The sequence below is a fragment of the Lathyrus oleraceus genome, chromosome 2 (assembly GCF_024323335.1).
Source record: "Lathyrus oleraceus cultivar Zhongwan6 chromosome 2, CAAS_Psat_ZW6_1.0, whole genome shotgun sequence".
Lineage (NCBI taxonomy): Eukaryota > Viridiplantae > Streptophyta > Magnoliopsida > Fabales > Fabaceae > Lathyrus > Lathyrus oleraceus.
Genome location: NC_066580.1, coordinates 95,208,457 through 95,228,453, shown reverse-complemented (window position 1 = coordinate 95,228,453; position 19,997 = coordinate 95,208,457). Strand labels below are relative to the sequence as shown.

Here is a 19,997-nt window from a genome sequence, read left to right as displayed (position 1 = left end):
TAATATTTCTATAACCTCGTAACATAATATTGTCATACAAAACATTCTTTTACGATCATAATATGGTCTTAGACATTGTGTTAACAAACTTAATTTAATCTTGCAATATTACAAAATATACCTTTAATAACATTAAATTATAACGGTTTGACACTTAATTGTGACAATACTTCATTTTGGGACGTGTATTATTTTTTTTATATTTACGAAAAGACATTATATTATGGTCAAAACAATTAACCGTGATTATACCGTCATAAAGTGTCAGGATTCGAATCTCGACTCCAATAATTTTCTATTTTTTCGTTACAATGAATATTGTCCTTATAATATGATATACATAATAAAATTAAAATATATATCATCACGGTTGATAATGTCAACCGTTGTGAAAGACATTACATTTCATTACGGTTTTTGAATACGACTGTGATAATTTTTTTTACTCATATATAAGCGAATTAGCTTTCGCTTCTTGACCGTATCACCATATCTCTCACAACAAAATTCTGACACACATTCTCTCTCTCTCTCTCTCTCTCTCTCTCTCTCTCTCTCTCTCTCTCTCTCTCTCTCTCTCTCTCTCTCTCTCTCTCTCTCTCTCTCTCTCTTCTTCATTAGCTTTCTTATTCTACAGGATAGCCTCAATCTTGTTCTTGTATTCTTCTTCTTTCTTATTCTCTCGTTTTCGTGTATGTTGTTGTTATATTTCACATGATTTTCACATTATTATTATTTTCTTCTTGTTCGAGAGTTTATGTGTTTTTGTTGTTGTATGTTTCACATGATTTTCATATTATTTACTTTGATTTCACGTGTTTTGTTGTTGGTTTAGATATGCTTTAGGTTTAGGTTTTGAAAAAGGGTTTCTCTTCCCTACGATCACTTTGACACCATCTAGACTTATCCTACTCTCAGATTTCGGATCCTTCTTTCAAATTTCAAATCTTTCTCTTAACATGAATCAAGATCAAGCTAGTAGGAGTAAAAGCATGTCCAAGAGATTGAGGCTTCAAAAGTTTTTTTTATATGTTGGAGTTATGGTTGAATAAAGTCAAGGAAATTGAAGTTGTTAGGGATCACATTACTGTTGTTGAACTGTCTGGTGGAAGACTATAAGAAGATTCTTATCAAGAATCTTAATCTTGAAAAGATAAGGAAGATAGAGGCTATTGTGAAGGACCTAATGAATCTGAATGCAACTGATTCTGAATCAAATGAAGACCTTGAGAACTGCACGAATTCAACTAGGCATGAAGATTGAAGATTGCCCTTCATGTATCCAATAGATGTAATGTGTCAAAGTATAATCAAAAACCATTATGTTTAGTTAACTAGATGATATAATGTATATGTTAATCATGAATTAATCATTGTCTTTGATGTGATACAGTTTTTGGTATGATACAATTCACAAATGTGGATTATTGTTTCTATAGGTTAAAAATGGAGAAATGTATAAAAGCAGAAATATATATAAAAAACAAGTGATTTTGCCGCGGTTGTTTAATATAACAGTTGTGATAGGTAGCGCACGACCTAACTTATAACCACGGTCACGTGCCCATTGTGAAAATCAACCTATATACAATCACACACTACCTAATAACAAATGTGTAACCGTCATTATGTGTATTTCGCAACCGTTATTATTATATGTTTTTACGTATATCAGACAAAAGTGTTCATTCTATTTTCTATAATATATAAATATTTTCACAATTTAAAAAACCTATAACACAATTCAATATAAATTTGTAAATTTCAAACACTTAAACAAAATAAAACTAATCAAATAATATCCGATAAAGATGCATTCATATATTATAATACTTAAAAATATAAAATATTTCACAACAAATATTTTCCATAACGACACTAGTAAAATGTTCCAGCAACAGCAGTAAAAATGTCAACAACAACAAAAAAGTCTAACAACAACAGCAGTAAAAAGTTCCAACAATAACAACGGTGGCATAAAAATCTAACAACACAGCAGTAGAATGTTGAGCAATAACAGCAGTAAAAAGTCTAACAACACAACAATTAAAGATCCAACAAAAACAGCAGTAAAAAGTTCAACAAAGTTTAATAACAGCACTAAAGTTAATAAGAATAGTAACAACTTTTAATCAGGAAATAATCAAACACATTTATTGTAAATAATTTATTATGAGGATTGTAAATACATTTATATATAGTATCAAATGCAATGAAAAAGACATGAAGACAGAATTTCTAACAACAACAATAGCAGTCCACTAGCAAATAATAGAAAACAAACACAACACTAACAAATACTTTAAAATCTATTAGTAGCGATTGTATTGAGATGCACTAATGCCAACATCAATAGAAACTAATCTATTAATCTAACTCGGTTAAATGTAAACACAAACAACTAATAAGAAAATTATAATTTAACACTAAAATCAAATCGATTTTAAAATTCAAACCTGACTCAATATTTTCCAATTCAACCAACTCATTCTATAAATCAATGACCTTAGACGATTTGATACAATTTTGAGTACAAATCAAAGCTTCAATGGTAGAGGGATTTAAAAAACTACAAGATGAATCAATAACTCTTGTACTAAAAGTCGATTCAGAAGATATATACATGAAAAAACATATATTTGTTTGTTTTTCCTTTCCACCCAGTGAGAATGTTAAATGTAAGAGAATCATCTTTAACACCATCCTTCAAATCCTTTCCAACTCATTACTTGCATTTCACGTTATTTTTTCTTCATATTCATTCTAAATAAATTGTCTCAATCTTCATCCTCTTCACCATTTTCAGCTCTAGAATGAGAGACAATGTTAACAAAACACTAGAACCACCATTATGAGAAACAGGATACAAATCCACAACATTAAAAAAAATTATGCAGCATCCTTTTTTATCTAAACAATATTTTAAATTCACACCAATATATTAAATTATACATAAAAAAGCCTTGTATTAATATCTAAAACATGATATTAAGGGACAATGAAACATACAAAAGAATTATGATATTAAAGTACAATGACACACCACCTAAGTATGATATTAAACGTACAAAAAGCCTTATATATGCTATGATATTAAAGCTTATGCAGATGCCATTAAAAATTACAAAAATACACTTGAATTAGGAAATTTCATTTATAAGACTCAAATTGATAGTAAGAGAGTCATTCTAGAAATTTGTAAACTTCATTAACACGGCCTCAAAATGTTTCCTAATTTCTAGTATAACTTGAAATAGAAATGTTATAGAATGATAGAAAGAATAAAATATTATTTAAGAGGGAGACATAACTATAGGAGAGTGGAAGTGCAAACTATAATTTGAAAGGGAGACGGAATGTGAGAGTCAAGGAAACACAGACTGTGAAAGAGTGACGAATGTTTAAGATTTGAGCAGCCATAATAAAAAATTAAGATCAAGTGTTCTGATCCTTACTAATATATAGACTCATATTTTTATTAAAAATAACAATAATAATAATAATTTTTAATATCACATCAACATGTTCACAAATTCCAAAACTCAAATCTAATCTATACGGATTGTCACAAGTTGAATGAGGTAATTCATAAATGAACGGGTTTAAATAATTAGTGAATTTGTTCGATTTGGGTATGCAGATTCACGGATAGACCCGCATCCATGAACACCCCTAATTTTCATGAGAAAATCCGACTTATTTCAAGATACAACAAAATATCTTGCTAAAATGGACCCTACCCTAAAGGTACAAGTTAAAAAATCTAAAAGTGAAAATTAATCATTAAATTGTACAATATTTTGACTTTTAAAACAATTACACATTTAATTCCTTAGCTTAACTTGTGTCCTAAGTTAGCATTAGCCTACAACAAATATTGTAGGGCAGAAAGAATAACTATTCTTTTGCATTAAATTTTATCTACTTAAATTCAACCGTTGAACAAATCAATTTTACCATTATTAATAGGTGTTTTTCAAACAGAGGGTATATAAATGACATGATGCAATTTATAATTATGTAACGAGATATAATTCCCAAACACTATTAATTTCTTATATCATACTATATATACAGTAACATGTTAATGATCCATCTTAAGTGACATTAGTATATAGTTAATCAGCAATAAAATTGACACTCCTCTCTGTACACAAAATTGCTGATAGCTCCATAATAAGCCACAAAAGTATATACCAAACTACACTATTGCTGATGGCTCCATAATAAGCCACAAAAGTAAACCAAATTAGCCAAAGTACTTGGAAGAGTATAAACCTAAAACTTCAGCAACTTGTGCAACCTTCAGCAAAAGTTGTATTTGAGAAAGATGCGAGATGACCTGGACAATTAAACAACTATTCAAAATAGCTAATCATGATTTTTCCAAGAGTATGGTATATTTTTAGTAATATTACATGTTTTTATATTAAATTTTGAGTAATGAATATTGTTTAAGTACTGAAATAAGCATGAAACGAGAGAGAAGCCGTGAATTTTTTTTAATCTATAATCAACAAGAGATTTAAATTTAAAGTCAATAAGATAAACTTCTCAACCAACACTTGCATAAAAACAATGTTAAAAAATCTTGAAATAAATATGACTTTTGGTATAAGATGAAATTAGCTAACATTCTACATTTCATTAGAAGTTCTCTCGTTTAAGTAATTCATAAACACCTACTTATAAGTATTTTACTGAGAAGGTCCTATGAACAAAAATTAAATCCAAACCGATCTTAATTTAGAAATGTACAGTATATCTGACAAGAAACTAAATAAGTAATTGTTGAAAATCAATACCTATGCCTTCACTAGTGCTCAGAATTGGCAGTCCAGTGCTTCTCAACACCATAACTTCTCCCCCAACTTGCTCTACCACCATAGTCTCCTCCACCCCTTCCACCGACGTGATAGCCACCTCTGCCAGCACCCATACCTTGATTACGTCTATAATTTGCTCCATTCCTTCCACCGACGTGATAGCCACCTGCGCCACCACCTATACTGTGATTATCACGTCTATAATTTGGTCCATCCCTTCCACCAACGTGATAGCCACCTCTGCCACCACCTATACCTTGATTATCACGTCTATAATTTGATCCATCCCATCCACTGACGTGATAGCCAGATCTGCCACCACCTATATCCTGATTATCACGTCTATGCTTTGGCTCTGCTTTTACAACTGACACCCAATAACCTCCTATCACAGTTTGATTAAGTTGGAGTGCCTTCTTATAGCCATCAATATCCTTGAAATCCAAATGAGCATACCTGCAAATTTTGCAATTTGAGATTGGAATGCCATACACTAATTATTGCATACATTATATTTGAGATATCTCCTTAAAACCACTTATCAATCATGTTTAAACACATTTATGTATATTTTCCAGCTTAATGGAAGAAACATAACCAGATCATACGAGAGTTTTAAGAGCAATAGCCTTATTACAATTTCTCTAGATAACTTCCAAAATGTGACCTACCCCAGACCAAACAATAGATTCTCCTGTGCATAGCATTGAGCCAATTTAATGTTTGAAAAGTCAACAGAATAGTTGTGTGAAATAGGTAAATTTATCCAGCCGAGGCATGCCATTAAGAAAAGAAAAAAATCCCTCCATGCCGTCAGTCTCTTAACTCTAACAAACATGTACCCTCCATTCCTTTTTAAATGTCATTTTTTGACTTTTACGCATACCAAGAAAGCTAATCATTATTGTTACTTTTTAAACAATAAATCTCCTTTTACCAATAATACCTTTAATTATGTACTACATTCATTTTATTTTTTCTCTATGTAATAATTAGATAGGGGTAATTTTGATAAAAGTGCATTTAATACTACTTTGAACTTTGCAATTGACAATTAAAAAGAAACAATTTTTTTTTCAAGAAAGTGACATTTAAAAGGTAACGGAGGGAGTAAATAATATCCTTAGTGTAACTAGTGATCTAAATTAGATATAGTGAGACGTGGTTGATTATTCATCATCTAAAAGCATGAAAAGCCTTTCTCTTGCCCCATACATATATAATATTGATAAAAATATTACATTTTTGCTCAAGTTGCAGCTATTGTGTTAAATATAACCACAAATAAATGAAAGTACAATCCAGTTAGAAGATAAAAAGAAAGTGGCATTGAAAAAATAAAGTATGAGTTCAGATATCTAAAATATACAATAGTGCATCGCAACTTCCAGTAGAACAATAGTCATACCTAATAGCACCAGAATCACGATTTCTTGGTAATGAGATCCTTGCAATCTCTCCACAAGATTTGAAATGATTGTGCAGGCTAGCTTTTATCTGAAAGGCCAAAGTAGGTAATAATTACAGACCAGTACAATGCAAAAATGCAATGCGAGAGATCAATGAAATCTATTGCAGGAACAGATGCAACCAAATAATAAGAAAAGAAAATTACTACCTTCTCTTCGGCAAGGGATGTATTAAATCCACTCACAAATACAGTTAGAGGCTGAAAACTTTCGCACTTCTGGAATTGGGTGCTCAAGCTGCTTACAGTATTATCAAGAAAACAGAAAAGATATTAGACATAAGACTTACAGTATATCAAGGAAACAGAAAAGATATTAGATATAAGACTTACAGTATATCAAGGAAACAGAAAAGATATATAGATATAAGACAAGATATTCAAATGAGTCAACATAAGAGAATAACTACTTGTTTGCTTGTGCCAGAAAAAAAATTAAATTGAAAACATGAAAAGATTGTGAATAAAAATACAACACTATAATAAAGTTATTCAATAAAAATAAAAAACAGTAAAGAGTAACACGAGAAAAAAGATCTATAAAAGTAAAACAAGCATTATTATGCTTAAGTAATGTTGTTAAATTGAAGCTACAGTTGTGCCATACATCTATAGCGTAGTAGAACTTGAACAAACCACTATTGTTCTGCGATACACTATCCGATACAAAATGTTACTGTATCAAATAGCCGCCATAGTGGCACTACTAGCATTGACTATTGCATAGCGGAATTTTAAAAATCTGCTATTTTACACAATCCAGAACACAGTTCTTAAGATTGACTAATATTATATTTCTTGTATAGAAGATAGAGAAAGCAATGCACATACATGAGGCTTAACCTACCAGACCGCTATTAGCGAATAGAATCAATTAAAAAGGGCAATCTAAAAAAAGTAGTACTATATCCCAACACTCCTCCTCAAGGTGGAGAATATACAACCTATGCATCCAACTTGTCACATAGGCAAGTCGACCTTCAAAATTATAATGACTTCGGAGAGAATCCTTTCTAATTAATCGACAATCAGCTCTATATGCATTGTCCTCTCCTGAAAAACTGTATAGGAGGTGCAAGGCTGGCTAGTGTTAACATACGAGTTCCATAAGACCAACCACACAAAATTGTAGTTCTTGCAATATATGCTTCAACCATAAAAGTTCGCATGCGGCATGATCTATAGCCCGATACTCGGCTTCTATACTAAACCAGGCAATATCAGTTTATTTTTTTGCTTTTCCATGTAATCAGATTTCCAACCATGATTATGCAGCAACAAGTAGACCTCCTATGATAGAACAGATGTAAGATAGAATACGATGGAGAAAATTATTTTATTAATGAATATGAAAACAGAAGTAATTCCAGAGCTACTGCTCTTCTGTCAGAGAAAACAATTCTCTCACTGCCCACCCCTAATATGAAAAACAGAAAATAATAACAACATACCTAGCTACTGCCCCATACACTCCTATTTATATGGGGAATACTACCTGAGCTAACTCCTATCTATTTGGGGAATACTAACTAACTAACTGAGTCAACTCCTATCTATTTGGGGAATACTAACTAACTAACTGAGTCAACTCCTATTTATTTGGGGAATACTAACTAACTAACTGAGTCAACTCCTATTTATTTGGGGAATACTAACTAACTTGGCCAATTGCCCTATTACTTCTCTTTCTTATTCTTTCTCACATATACCCACCACTGTTTAGGCCCAACATTATCTCTGTTAACTAACACATCCCCATCATCACTTATGGGGTCCGATCCATTCCTATCATCCTAGCACTCGCATCTTCTGCCCAAATGGCATCTGTATACCCAACATATCAGCGCAACCCCCATCACTAAAAACAAGCTGCTTACAAAGTGACTTTTCATATACTTAAGAATTCTAACAATTGCATTCCAATGACTACCAATAACTATAACAAGGAAAGGTAAGGAACTGACTTTTTTCACTGACTAGAAAAGATATGTCTGGTCTGGTCATGATAAGATAATTTAATTTTCACAGTAGTCTCAGTATCTACCTGGATCAAGATAAGGCTCCCCTTGATCAGGAAAGAGGTTAACATTAGGATTCATAGGCTGTCGACTTGTTTACAATCTATATGACATGTCCTCTCTTAAATATTAAGAGTATACTCCCTCTGAGAAATAACGAAACCGGCTTCAATTGAGCTACCTCAACCCCAAGAAAGTAACATAGAGGACCCAAGTTCTTAGCCTGAAAGTTTTTAACAAGTTTTGTTTCAATGCCTTGTTACCCTCATAATCATCAACTGGATTCACATTGACATCAACATAAACAACTAGGAACATTTACTAGATGATAAGTATTTGAGAAAAACAGAGTGATCACAACCACAACAGAACATCCCTCATAATCATCAATCGTTATCACATTCACATTAACATAAACTACTAGGAACATTTACTAGATGATAAGTATTTGAGAAAAACAGAGTGATCAAACTCACAACAGAACACCCCAAAGTGTAGCTAAGCTCTGCTGACATACTTGAGGTGGTCGTTTTATACCATAAAGACTTGTGCAATTTGCATATCAGACTATGCCCCCTGAGCGACAAATCCATGAGGTTGATCCATATAACTCTTGTCCTCCAAGTCACTATGCAAGAAGGCATCCTCGACATCATGTTCCATGGCAACCATCATTATAAAACAGACTTCCTAAGTGGGAGGTGACACCCTATAGTCTCTTTACAGGCCTTTTCTCTTTTCAATGTGGAACCTGTGTCTTTTTGTCTTTTCCAATACATTTCCGCTTGCTTAGCACAATTAAGTTCTGATACCATCTTAAGATTGACTAAGAGTGTAGTTCTTGTATAAAAGGGAGGAGACACACACCACATATGCAGCCTAACCTACTCAATCCCTAAGATTCAGGAATAGAATAAATAAAAAAAGAGATAGTATATAAACAATGCTACAACATCTCAACAATTAAAAAAGCTTTTTTCAAAACTTGTCCAAATGCATCATAATTCGTAACAAAAAGTGTACAACAATTACCTTCTATTCGGGAAACGTTCACCCTCTCCTGGAGCTATACCAACTTTGACGGGATGGTTCGTCAATCTAGTGTAATCCAACTCAAGAGCCTGTGATAAGAAAAGCACATTGATTATTAGCTTAATTTAACTTTGCATGAAAAAATGAATTCAACGTTATAAGGAAAGAGCATGCAAGAGTGATAAAAACTATATAAGAGAACCTAAACATACGAAATGTCAACCCTCCATTACATAAAGAATAATTACTATAACCCTCCATTACATAAAAAATAATTACTATGCAAAATCATATTTAATGGTGCATGTAGCGATAGGCTCCAAGTGAGAAAAGGCTTGGTTGCTATTGTTTTATGCACATATAAAGAGATCAGCTTCAGGATACATGACCAGGATAAGAAGCCATATTGCATATCTGAACCAGTTAACACAACTTGATCATTCCACTAACGACCAAATTATATATTTACAAATCACAAGCAAACAAATATTTTAAAAAACCATGGAAATCATACATTATGGATCCTGGGAACATCCCCTTTTTCTTTGCATATTTATGCATTGTCCCTTTAACATGGTATATAACTACACTCATGATGCCAATCCAACATTAGATTCCAATGATAGGAATATACTTAAACAAAACCATGTTCTGATACCATGCCTTTAGCTACATCAATAATAATAAAGCCCCAACCACAGCTAAATATAGGGTAGCAATTTGTTCAAGAATCGAACATCAATAAATTCTAAAGAAAATGCTAGGAATGAGAAAGACATTACAAGTCAACATATTCAAATTTAAACCTGTACTAAACTGGAAAAATATAGCTTCTAAAGGTACAATTAACCGGGAAAACCCATGGAAATCATACATTATAGATCTTTTTTATTTGAAATTTTTAGAGAACTGGGAACATCCCCATTTTCTTTGCATATTTATGCATTGTCACTTTAAATGATGCCAATCCAACATTAGATTCCAGATAGGAATATACTTGAACAAAACCATGTTCTGATACCATGCCTTTAGCTACACCAATAATAATAAAGCCCCAACCACAGCTAAATATAGGGTAGCAATTTGTTTCAAGAACCGAACATCAATAAATTCTAAAGAAAATACTAGGAATGAGAAAGACATTACAAGTCAATATATTCAAATTTAAACCCGTACTATACTGGAAAAATATAGCTTCCAAAGGTACAATTAACCGGTGAATGCTATTAGCAGTTCTGAAATGATTTGTACAGACTACACAAGGTCAAGGGCTTGCCTTTTCTGTTGCCTCTCCGGTTGCAAAGTCGACATCAACATGGAGACGGACATCAACAACTACTCCACAATCTTTGAAAATACTTTCACTGAAAACATTTGAAATTAGAAAAATAAAACCGATAATAATCAACACGAACTAGAAAGAAAATGAATACATACATTTCAGCCCGTTCCACATCGAATGACAAGTTTCTAACACATACTGTTTTTGATGCAGCATTTTTCTCTTTTTGGGTAGCTGGGGTTTCAGGCTGCAAAATTCAAGAAATAAAAAAAAATTATATCACTTATTTAATATATTACATTGAAATAAGAGAGGTTATTGATCAATTAAAACCTTATTTTCAGTGGAGGCAGCATCAAACATCTCTACATCCTTAACCTCCTTTGCACAACTCAACTATAATCAATAAAGAAGTGAACTCGTCAGCAGCACCGGCAAGTAGATAATATACAGATTAAAAACACCAATCAAACCATGTGAATATGTGAATATGCAAAAGAGAGTGATTCGCCCAATCTTGTGCAGAAACTGATGCAATAAACTAAAATTATAGAGAAAAAACCTACCTTGCCTTCCGCAAGAGATGTATCTAAACACTTCACAGGTAAACTTTGAGACTGAAATCTTTCATCCTTATTGAATGAGCTGCTCCAGGCCCAGCTGCTTAAATTATTAAGGAAAGAGAAATAGGAAGATGTTGGCATAAGAGAAGATATTGAAATGTGTTGGAATTTCCGCCTTAAATGCGGTCCGCCCCTAGTTGCCTTAATTGAGGCACTTTGACTTGCCTTCATTGCAGCCCCAACACCTTAACTGTGTTGGGTTTGAAGGGATGGATTTAGTCCCACATTGCTAAGAGATATGGCATGTGTTGTGTTTATAAGTGGGGGCAATCCTCACCTTACAAGCTGGTTTTGTGGGATGAGTTAGACCCAACCCAAATTCTGAGATGGTATCAGAGTCTATCCTAAGATTGCTTGTTGGGCTTCCCCCATCGTCCACGCTTCGGGCTCATTTTGAGGCCCAAGTGTGAGGGGGGTGTTAGAATTTCCGCCTTAATTGTGGTCTGCCCATAGTCGCCTTAACTGCGGCACTTTGGTTTGCCTTCGTTGCAGCCCCCAACACCTTAATTGTGTTGGGTTTGGAGGGGTGAATTTAGTCCCACATTCTAAGAGATATGGCATGCATTGTGTTTATAAGTGGGGGCAATCCTCACCTTACACGCCGGTTTTGTAGGCATGAGTTAGGACCAACTCAAATTCTGAGAAAATGAATCAGAAGATAGTAAAGGCTCTCTTGATTATTCTTGAAAAAAAAAGCCTTAAAAACAAAAGATATGCATATAAGATTTTACAATTAGATGTTTCTAAATAAAATACAAATAGTTGAGAAAAAGCAGTTTTAGTGTTCATCGAAAAACAATAATAATTTAAAAAGCTAACTCATAAAGGTGTTTTTTTCACTCAAAGCTTATAGACACACGATATGAGTAAAAAAGACTACATTAATAATTACCTTCTGTTGGGGGAATATTTACGCCTTTCCAAAGCTAAATTAACAACCATGGGCCGGTTAAAAAATTCTTTCTTATTCAACGCAAGAGCCTACAATTAGAAAAGCAAATTGATTCTAAGTCAAAAAGTTTGAGTGGAAGAAAAATTTAACAAGCTTAAGTATAGAATAGATGATGCAAATGGCATAGCAATACAAGAACTATACACATACATACATATACATATAATTAAACACAAATCCCCCATTGTAAAGCTTTGATACCATGCTCAAGTTATAAGACTTGATAGCAACTTGGCATTGACTTGAAACAAGAAATTAAACTGATATACTAAATAACAGTATATAAATGAAGGAATGACAAATATAAGTAGATGTATTAATGATGTGGATTAGAAATTATTAAGAGTCCCACATCGGATAATAATGACCTGAACAGTGTTTATAAATGGGGGCAGTCCTCACTCTACCAACCGGTTTGGTAGGATTGAGTTTGGCCCAACCACACATTCTTAACATGGTATCAGAGTCTCGTTTAAGATCCGGTGGGCCACCTACTATGGTTTCCGTTATCGGACCACCTACTATGGTTTCCGCTATCGGACCACCTACTATGGTTTCCGCTATCGGGCCACCCACCATTTATTTTCACACTCCAGTTGTCTAATCCTGAGCGTGAGGGTGTGTTCGGATAATATATGACCTGAACATGTGTTTATAAATGGGGACAGTCCTCACTCTACCAACCAATTTTATAGGGTTGACTTAGGCCCAACCACACATTCTTAACAGAAACCATTACACTGGATGGCTTGGATGAAATGGACATAGACTCACTATGATTCTCAAGAGCACCCTGCTGATGTGAGAAAAAACTCACCTCAGTCCCACATTTCCCTACTTACCAATTGCCTAACTTTCTCCTTACTGCCTTCCCCTAATTATGCATTCTGATATGCTGAACATTTCACACATTCCTCCACTTCTTCTATTGCCATTGGTCCCTCTTGTCCATGTGCGTCACCATTCCTTTTTCATATTTTACCCCTTCTTTTGAATACTTGTTTAAATGGAATTACAAGTGCAACTGAAAGGTCGGAGATTAAAGGAGATCCTCAATTATCTAGGACAGTAGCTTCTCTCAAGGAGTTTCAGAAGGGTGATGAGGCTTTCTATGTAGAATTAGGAATGATAAATTTGTATTCCCAAGACGTGAAAGGAGAAGTGCCAGGTCTTGTGAAGGTATTGGAAGATTATGTTGATTCATGTGAAGAAGTAGCTGAATTGCCTCCACATAGGCGCTGTGATTATTCTATTGAGATCAAGGAGGGTTCACAAATACCTAATATCAGGCCCTATCTATAGGTATCCACACAATCAAAAAGAAGTTAGTGAAGGTTTTGTCAAAGATATGATGGCGGCAGGTCTCAGTAGGCCAAGTGTCAGCCCTTATGCAGTTATGCTAGCCCTTTAATTCTTATTAAGAAAAAGGATGGCAGTTGGAGGTTTTGTACGGATTATAGGGCTTTAAATAATATCTCGGTTCCAAACAAATTTCCAATTCCAGTCATTGAAGAGTTGTTAGATGAATTATTAGGTGCTGTGATATTTTCGAAACTGGACTTAAAATTAGGGTATCATCAAATTAGGATGAAGGAAAGTGACATTCCAAAGACAGCTTTTCGAACCCACGATGGCCATTATGAATACATGGTGTTAAGAGTCCCACATCGGACAACCCATGACCTGAACATGTGTTTATAAGTGGTGGCAATCTTCGCCCTACTAGCCGGTTTTGTAGGGTTGAGTTAGGTTCAACCACACATTCTTAGATCAAACAAAATTCCTTTGCCCGGAGTTCCTTTTAAATATTGCACAATTCGGAACGCAACTTGAAGATAAAGAGTGATGAACCAATGAGACTTTATTGTGATAACAAATTTGCTTGAGGGGGTGTTGTAAATAAGTTATTTTTCCTATTATTAGTAGTAATTTATATTTGGGCTTTTAGTATATTAGTCAGGCCCATTAAATTAGAATAGTCTTATATAAAGAGATTAGTGCTTGTAATTTTAACATACTTGAAATATATTATTCAGTTTCAAACACTTGGTGATGCCTGTCGGGGTAACGAATGCCCCTTCTATTTTCCAGACATTAATGAATGACATTTTTAAACCTTACTTGAGAAAAACCTCACCTCAGTCAGCCCCACATTTCCCTATTCACCAATTGCCTAATTTTCTCCTTACTGCCTCCCCCTTATTATGCATTCTGATATGCTTGAACATTTCACACATTCCTCCACTTCTTCTATTGCCAGAACAAAAACCTCATCTCAGAACAAAAACATATTGAAGTTGACAGACATTTCAAGAATCTTTTAACTAAGGGGCTGAATAGCATAATTTTAAAAAGATTGTTTCCAAGCTGGACTGGGAATGATAGATATTCATTCACCAGCTTGAGGGGGTGTTGTAAATAAGTTATTTTTCCTATTATTAGTAGTAATTTATATTTGGGCTTTTAGTATATTAGTCAGGCCCATTAAATTAGAATAGTCTTGTATAAAGAGATTAGTGCTTGTAATTTTAACATACTTGAAATATATTATTCAGTTTCAAACACTTGGTGATGCCTGTCGGGGTAACGAATGCCCCTTCTATTTTCCAGACATTAATGAATGACATTTTTAAACCTTACTTGAGAAAAACCTCACCTCAGTCAGCCCCACATTTCCCTATTCACCAATTGCCTAATTTTCTCCTTACAGCCTCCCCCTTATTATGCATTCTGATATGCTTGAACATTTCACACATTCCTCCACTTCTTCTATTGCCAGAACAAAAACCTCATCTCAGTCCCACATTTCCCTACTCACCAATTGCCTAATTTTCTCCTTACTGTCTTCCCCTAATTATGCATTCTGATATGCTTGAACATTTCACACATTCCTCCACTTCTTCTATTGCCATATGCACCATCATTCCTTTTTCCTATTTGTTTATATGGCTTATCATTAACACAAATCTTAATTGTTACAGGGATACAAGATTCCTAAAACCTAATCCTAAAATAAATAGACAAATTGATAAAATCCATGATGATACCTAAGTAATGGGGAAACTAGTCTTAGGAGATACTCTAAGATCAAAAACTGACCCTACAAGATAATTTAAATTCTGAGATAACTTAAATGATTGGCGTCAAGTAATATAAAAGATATTACATCCATAGGAATTTTGTCAAAGGAAAAAACCGTGATGGATTTACACAAGACCCAAAGCGGACAATATTACGACATATGGTATCATGGACTTAAGGTCAGAAATGCAACCAAATGAAATTAATAAATTCCATCAAAAATTCTAGGAAAGAAAAAAAGTGTTGGACTAAAATCAGACTGCTAAAATTTAGCCCAAGTATATGCTATTATTGCTTTTTGGCAGTTCCAAGATCAATTGCACGGTCACAAGTCTTACCTTTTGTGCTGCTTCTTCTGTTGCAAACTGAACATGTGCATGGCCTATAAACTTCCCTTGGCAGTCTGTATGGAGACGAACATCAACGATTTCCCCATAATCTTTGAAAAGTTTTTCCCTGAACAGTAGTAAAATGAAAATAATGAAAAAGAAAATAATTCATTAGCACCAGCACAAAAAGATTTTTTAAAAAAAATATACATATCAGCTCGTTCTACGGTGTATGACAAGTTTCCGACATATACTGTCTTTGATGTACCCTTTGTTTCATTTGGTGTAACTGGGCTTTTAGGCTGCAAAATTCCAGAAAACAACTAACAACTGATTAGCAAATTGAAGTTGCATGAAGATCGGATATTGGTCATTTACTACTCTCATTTCTACGGAAGGAGCATAAAACATCTTCATGCAAATGCAATTTTTACCGACAAAAACACTAATTAACCATGAAAATATGAAATAAGGAGATGTTAATGAATCTTGTGCAGGAATATATGCAACAAATCAATATGATTGAGAAAAAATCACCTTGTTTTCTACAAGAGATGCGTCAAAACCCTTTACAGTGTGAGAGTGAAGATTTCCACCCGTATGAAATGAACTGCTCAAGTTGATAAAATTATTAACAAGGAAATCGGAAGATGTTGCATAAGGCAAGATATTCAAAACGAATCATAAAACATATTTGAGGCTTGTTTATTTCTGCTTTGAAAATTGCCATTTTAATTTCAAACTGAACGCAATATATCAAAGGAAGGATCGGACCGCACAGGCCTATTGTAGGGAGTTTTGCCATACATTTGTAATGGTCTAATAGACTGATTTCATGAAAAACATGTTTCTTAATTAAAAAAACATGTTCCAAAATTTTATGACAATTAACTAAACTTGTTGGTTAAAAAAAAATAAAAACATAATCTTAAAAGGAGTTTCTAGCGCTTAAACAGCTATATCATTATAAAATCATTGTTTTACTTAAAGCATAATCAAACACACCATATACAACAATACCTTCTATAGGGGGGATGTTCACTCTTATCCCGAGCTATGTCAACTTTTATGTGGCGATTCAATAATTCTGTATTATGCAATTTGAGGGCCTGTGATTGTAAAGAAAAAAAACAAGAAAAATAGATTCTCAACTCAATGTCTTTTGTGTAGACTAGCACTGCTACAACAAACATACCTATAGATGATGCAAGAGCTATATCAACACAAGCAATATGTGAGAGCATAAAAGAAAACCCAGACATATCAATGTCAAAAACCCCAAAAACTAAATGTTACACAAAGACATGGGGTTGGATGATGCATATAGCCAACAATATCTACTTAGGGAACACTCGGTTGTTATTGCATTATGGACAAATATAGAGGATAGCATACAAAAAAGTTAACATGAAGTTATATGACAACATTTGCTAATTTGACGAGTCATCTATGGTACCATAACATTAAAATCAAAATTAAAATACATAACATTGCATTACTTAGTAATAGCATAAACAAGAGTAATATTTACAAGATGTCCAACAATGTGTTTTAATAAGATCATGCCATTGTTGCTTCCAAAGGTAAAACTATCTTTGAATTATATTACTGCTGTAAAATGATTTACAGACTACATATGGGCACAAACTTACTTTTTCTGCTGCTTCTACTGTTCCAAATTTGACAAATCCAAAGCCTCTAAACCTCCCTTCGCAATCTGTTATGAACTGGATATCAACAACTTCACCACAACCTTTGAAAATATCTTCCCTGAATAATCTTGAAATTAGAAAAATAATCCAGCAAATAATCGGCAGGAAGATGCGTGAAAAATAATACATACATATCAGCCCGTTCCACACTATATGACAAGTTTCTAACACATATTGTTTTCAATGCATCATATTTTTCATTTAGAGTGACTGGAGTTCCATGCTGCAAAAATTGCAGGAAATAACATCACATAACTGATTTGATGATTTACATTGCAGGAAGAAAATAAATCAGTCAATTACAACTTGTGTTTCAATGGAGGCAGCATCAAACATTTTATACATCCTTAACTTCTTTTATGTCTGCTATTCCTATATAAGCATAACAAAGGGAAATTGTATTATAGAATGTGTACCCTTTCCTGAGGTGTTTTAGAGACTTTTCCCTCTACTTCTTCCTCATTTCCCTCAGGACTCTCCAAATCTTTGGGCTGCAATTAAAACAAAAGCGCCAAAATAGTAAAAATTCTGCTAAAGACAATTATATGCACGCCCTCATTGTTCAATATACCAACTTTTTTAACCATGTGGCCCTTTTCAACATCATTAAAACCATCAATACCACTAGAAATATCCATTTTCTAATGGTTTTTAAATCATGTGTTTCAGCAGATGCAGCATTGATCTTCAAAAGAAAAACTAAGATTGAAAAGTAAAAGATAAGAACGAAAAACAAAATTTTATACCTAAAACTTCCATCTTTATCTTTTGCGCCTTTTCATCCCTAAACTCAAAGGCATCACGCCCTTACGATAAATAACAAAGACAAAACACTAACTTCGCCAACCCTCAGCCTATAATGGTGCGGTTTGTAATTTCCAGTTTACATGTAGCAACTCAATACATCAAAACACACTGTCTATCATCATATTAACCCCCCCAAAATGCCTGACCTACAATTGAATGAGTCTTGATGAAGTCAGATTGTTTCAAGTAGCACAAAGTGCCCTACTATTTCCTTCTAACTGAACTATACATGAAAAGAGAAAATCATTGATTTTTCAAGAAATAACATATGTTTCTCAATACATATATTATAGCAATAGAATCAACCACAACATTAGTCAATAAATCAGTATTTACATTGTCTTCATTAGAGTTAGGATCTGAGACACCGTCATCAAATAATTCCAAAGATCCGTGACTGGTATCAGATTCGATTTTAGCTTTAAGTTTCTGAACACAAGAAAAAAAATAAACCATAACCAGAATCAATAATATAAAACAATAGTAAGAAAAAGAAATCTAAAAGATTAAAAAACATATGACTATACAAATATTGGTATGATATTGAAGCTTTCATAAATTATAATGCATAAATTGAGAAGCTAAATACTCAAGTAAAAAAAAAACCTTGTCATGTTCATAACAATCTGAATCAGTTTCATCCTTATCCTCTAAGATTTCAAAAACCTCGCCTGTCTTCTTCTTCTTTGTAATAACTTCCTTCTGATCATCATCTTCATACTCCCTCTTGTTGCCTGTGTAAAATTTAGCTTATTTTGAAATTAAACAAACTCAATCCCTTTGGCAAAATATCAAAAACCGAAAACCAAATTGACAAAACAAAAGCAAGCAAATAAAAGAGGGGAAAATCACCAATTCTCTGTGGCGGAACTGCATCTTCACAGGCCTACAAAATAAAGAGAAATCGAGTTTAGATGAATGACACCAAGTAAGAGAGAAATCAAAAAATAGACAATGAAATTGAAAGTAGTAACAGAAACAAACGCACTACAGGTTCAGATTCATTGGCCATTCCAGCTTGAATTCGGGGAATTGGAGGAAAGAAGAGAGTTTTGGGAGAGATTATAGCCGTAGGAGTTAGGGTTTTGTGGTTGTGAGCAAGAACAACAGCTCGCGCCAATGCTCTACTTGGTGCGTTTTTTCTTCTGTAGTTCACTCATTTTGTAACTTGTGAAATTGGATCATCATTCAAAAGCTTTTAAACCAATAATCATTAAATTTTTAGAAATAAAAAATTAGAAGTTTATTTTTTATATAAATAATAGTATTTATAATTTTGAATTTCCTATTAAATTTTACTTTAAATGAAAAAAAAAATATGAAAAATATGGAGGGAAAATAACGGAAATGATTAAAAATTTAGATTTGTTTTGATTATAAATGATTTTCAATTTCGCTCTATCACATGTATCTATTATTAGAATATGTTATATTATCATTTTATTTTGAATTAAGTAGTTTCATGGTTTATTTAATATTTTGGTTTTCACAAGTTAATTATAATTTTTTACTTATTGTTTATTGATTATTCAACATTTATTTTATGTTAAAGTCATTAAGTACCTCCAATTTTCCATTTTAAAAATGCATATCTTTTAATATGTTAAGTTGTAGCTTTGTAATGTTGAAGTAGCTAACATGGAGAATGTGGTGAAGGGAACTAGACATATTAGAGAAGAAATTTCCTTTATAATATTATTATGCAATTGCGATATTAAAATATCATTGATAGAATTAGGCAGCAAAAATTATAATATTAATATAAATAACTTTAAGTGGGAAACAAATTTTATCACAAAATTAGTGATATTAATATTTTGTAATTTTGTGAGGGAAATATTATTCTTTCACTCATGAAAATTTTATC

General features: G+C 33.2%; 1 protein-coding gene across 3 annotated transcripts; it reads right to left on the bottom strand.

The window, feature by feature from the left end:
• Window positions 1-4,031: 4,031 nt before the first annotated feature.
• LOC127118287 (nucleolin 1) lies at window positions 4,032-19,322 on the bottom strand. 3 transcript variants are annotated; one of them, XM_051048457.1, is made up of 21 exons: window positions 19,119-19,322; window positions 18,983-19,016; window positions 18,737-18,864; window positions 18,443-18,559; window positions 17,740-17,814; window positions 17,455-17,546; window positions 17,264-17,381; window positions 16,632-16,720; window positions 16,149-16,221; window positions 15,822-15,913; window positions 15,621-15,738; window positions 12,142-12,230; window positions 11,193-11,289; window positions 10,960-11,022; window positions 10,782-10,873; window positions 10,621-10,708; window positions 9,345-9,433; window positions 6,445-6,532; window positions 6,235-6,323; window positions 4,806-5,282; window positions 4,032-4,342 (listed from the first exon to the last, which is right to left on the bottom strand). In XM_051048457.1, the coding sequence occupies exons 1-20, from the start codon at window positions 19,140-19,142 to the stop codon at window positions 4,817-4,819; spliced, it is 2,121 nt and encodes a 706-aa protein (XP_050904414.1). In that variant the 5' UTR covers window positions 19,143-19,322; the 3' UTR covers window positions 4,032-4,342; window positions 4,806-4,816. The 3 variants fall into 3 exon arrangements, with proteins under 3 accessions (XP_050904414.1, XP_050904416.1, XP_050904415.1); XM_051048459.1 differs by having other exon boundaries at window positions 18,467-18,559; XM_051048458.1 differs by having other exon boundaries at window positions 19,122-19,315.
• Between the last annotated feature and the right edge of the window lie 675 nt (window positions 19,323-19,997).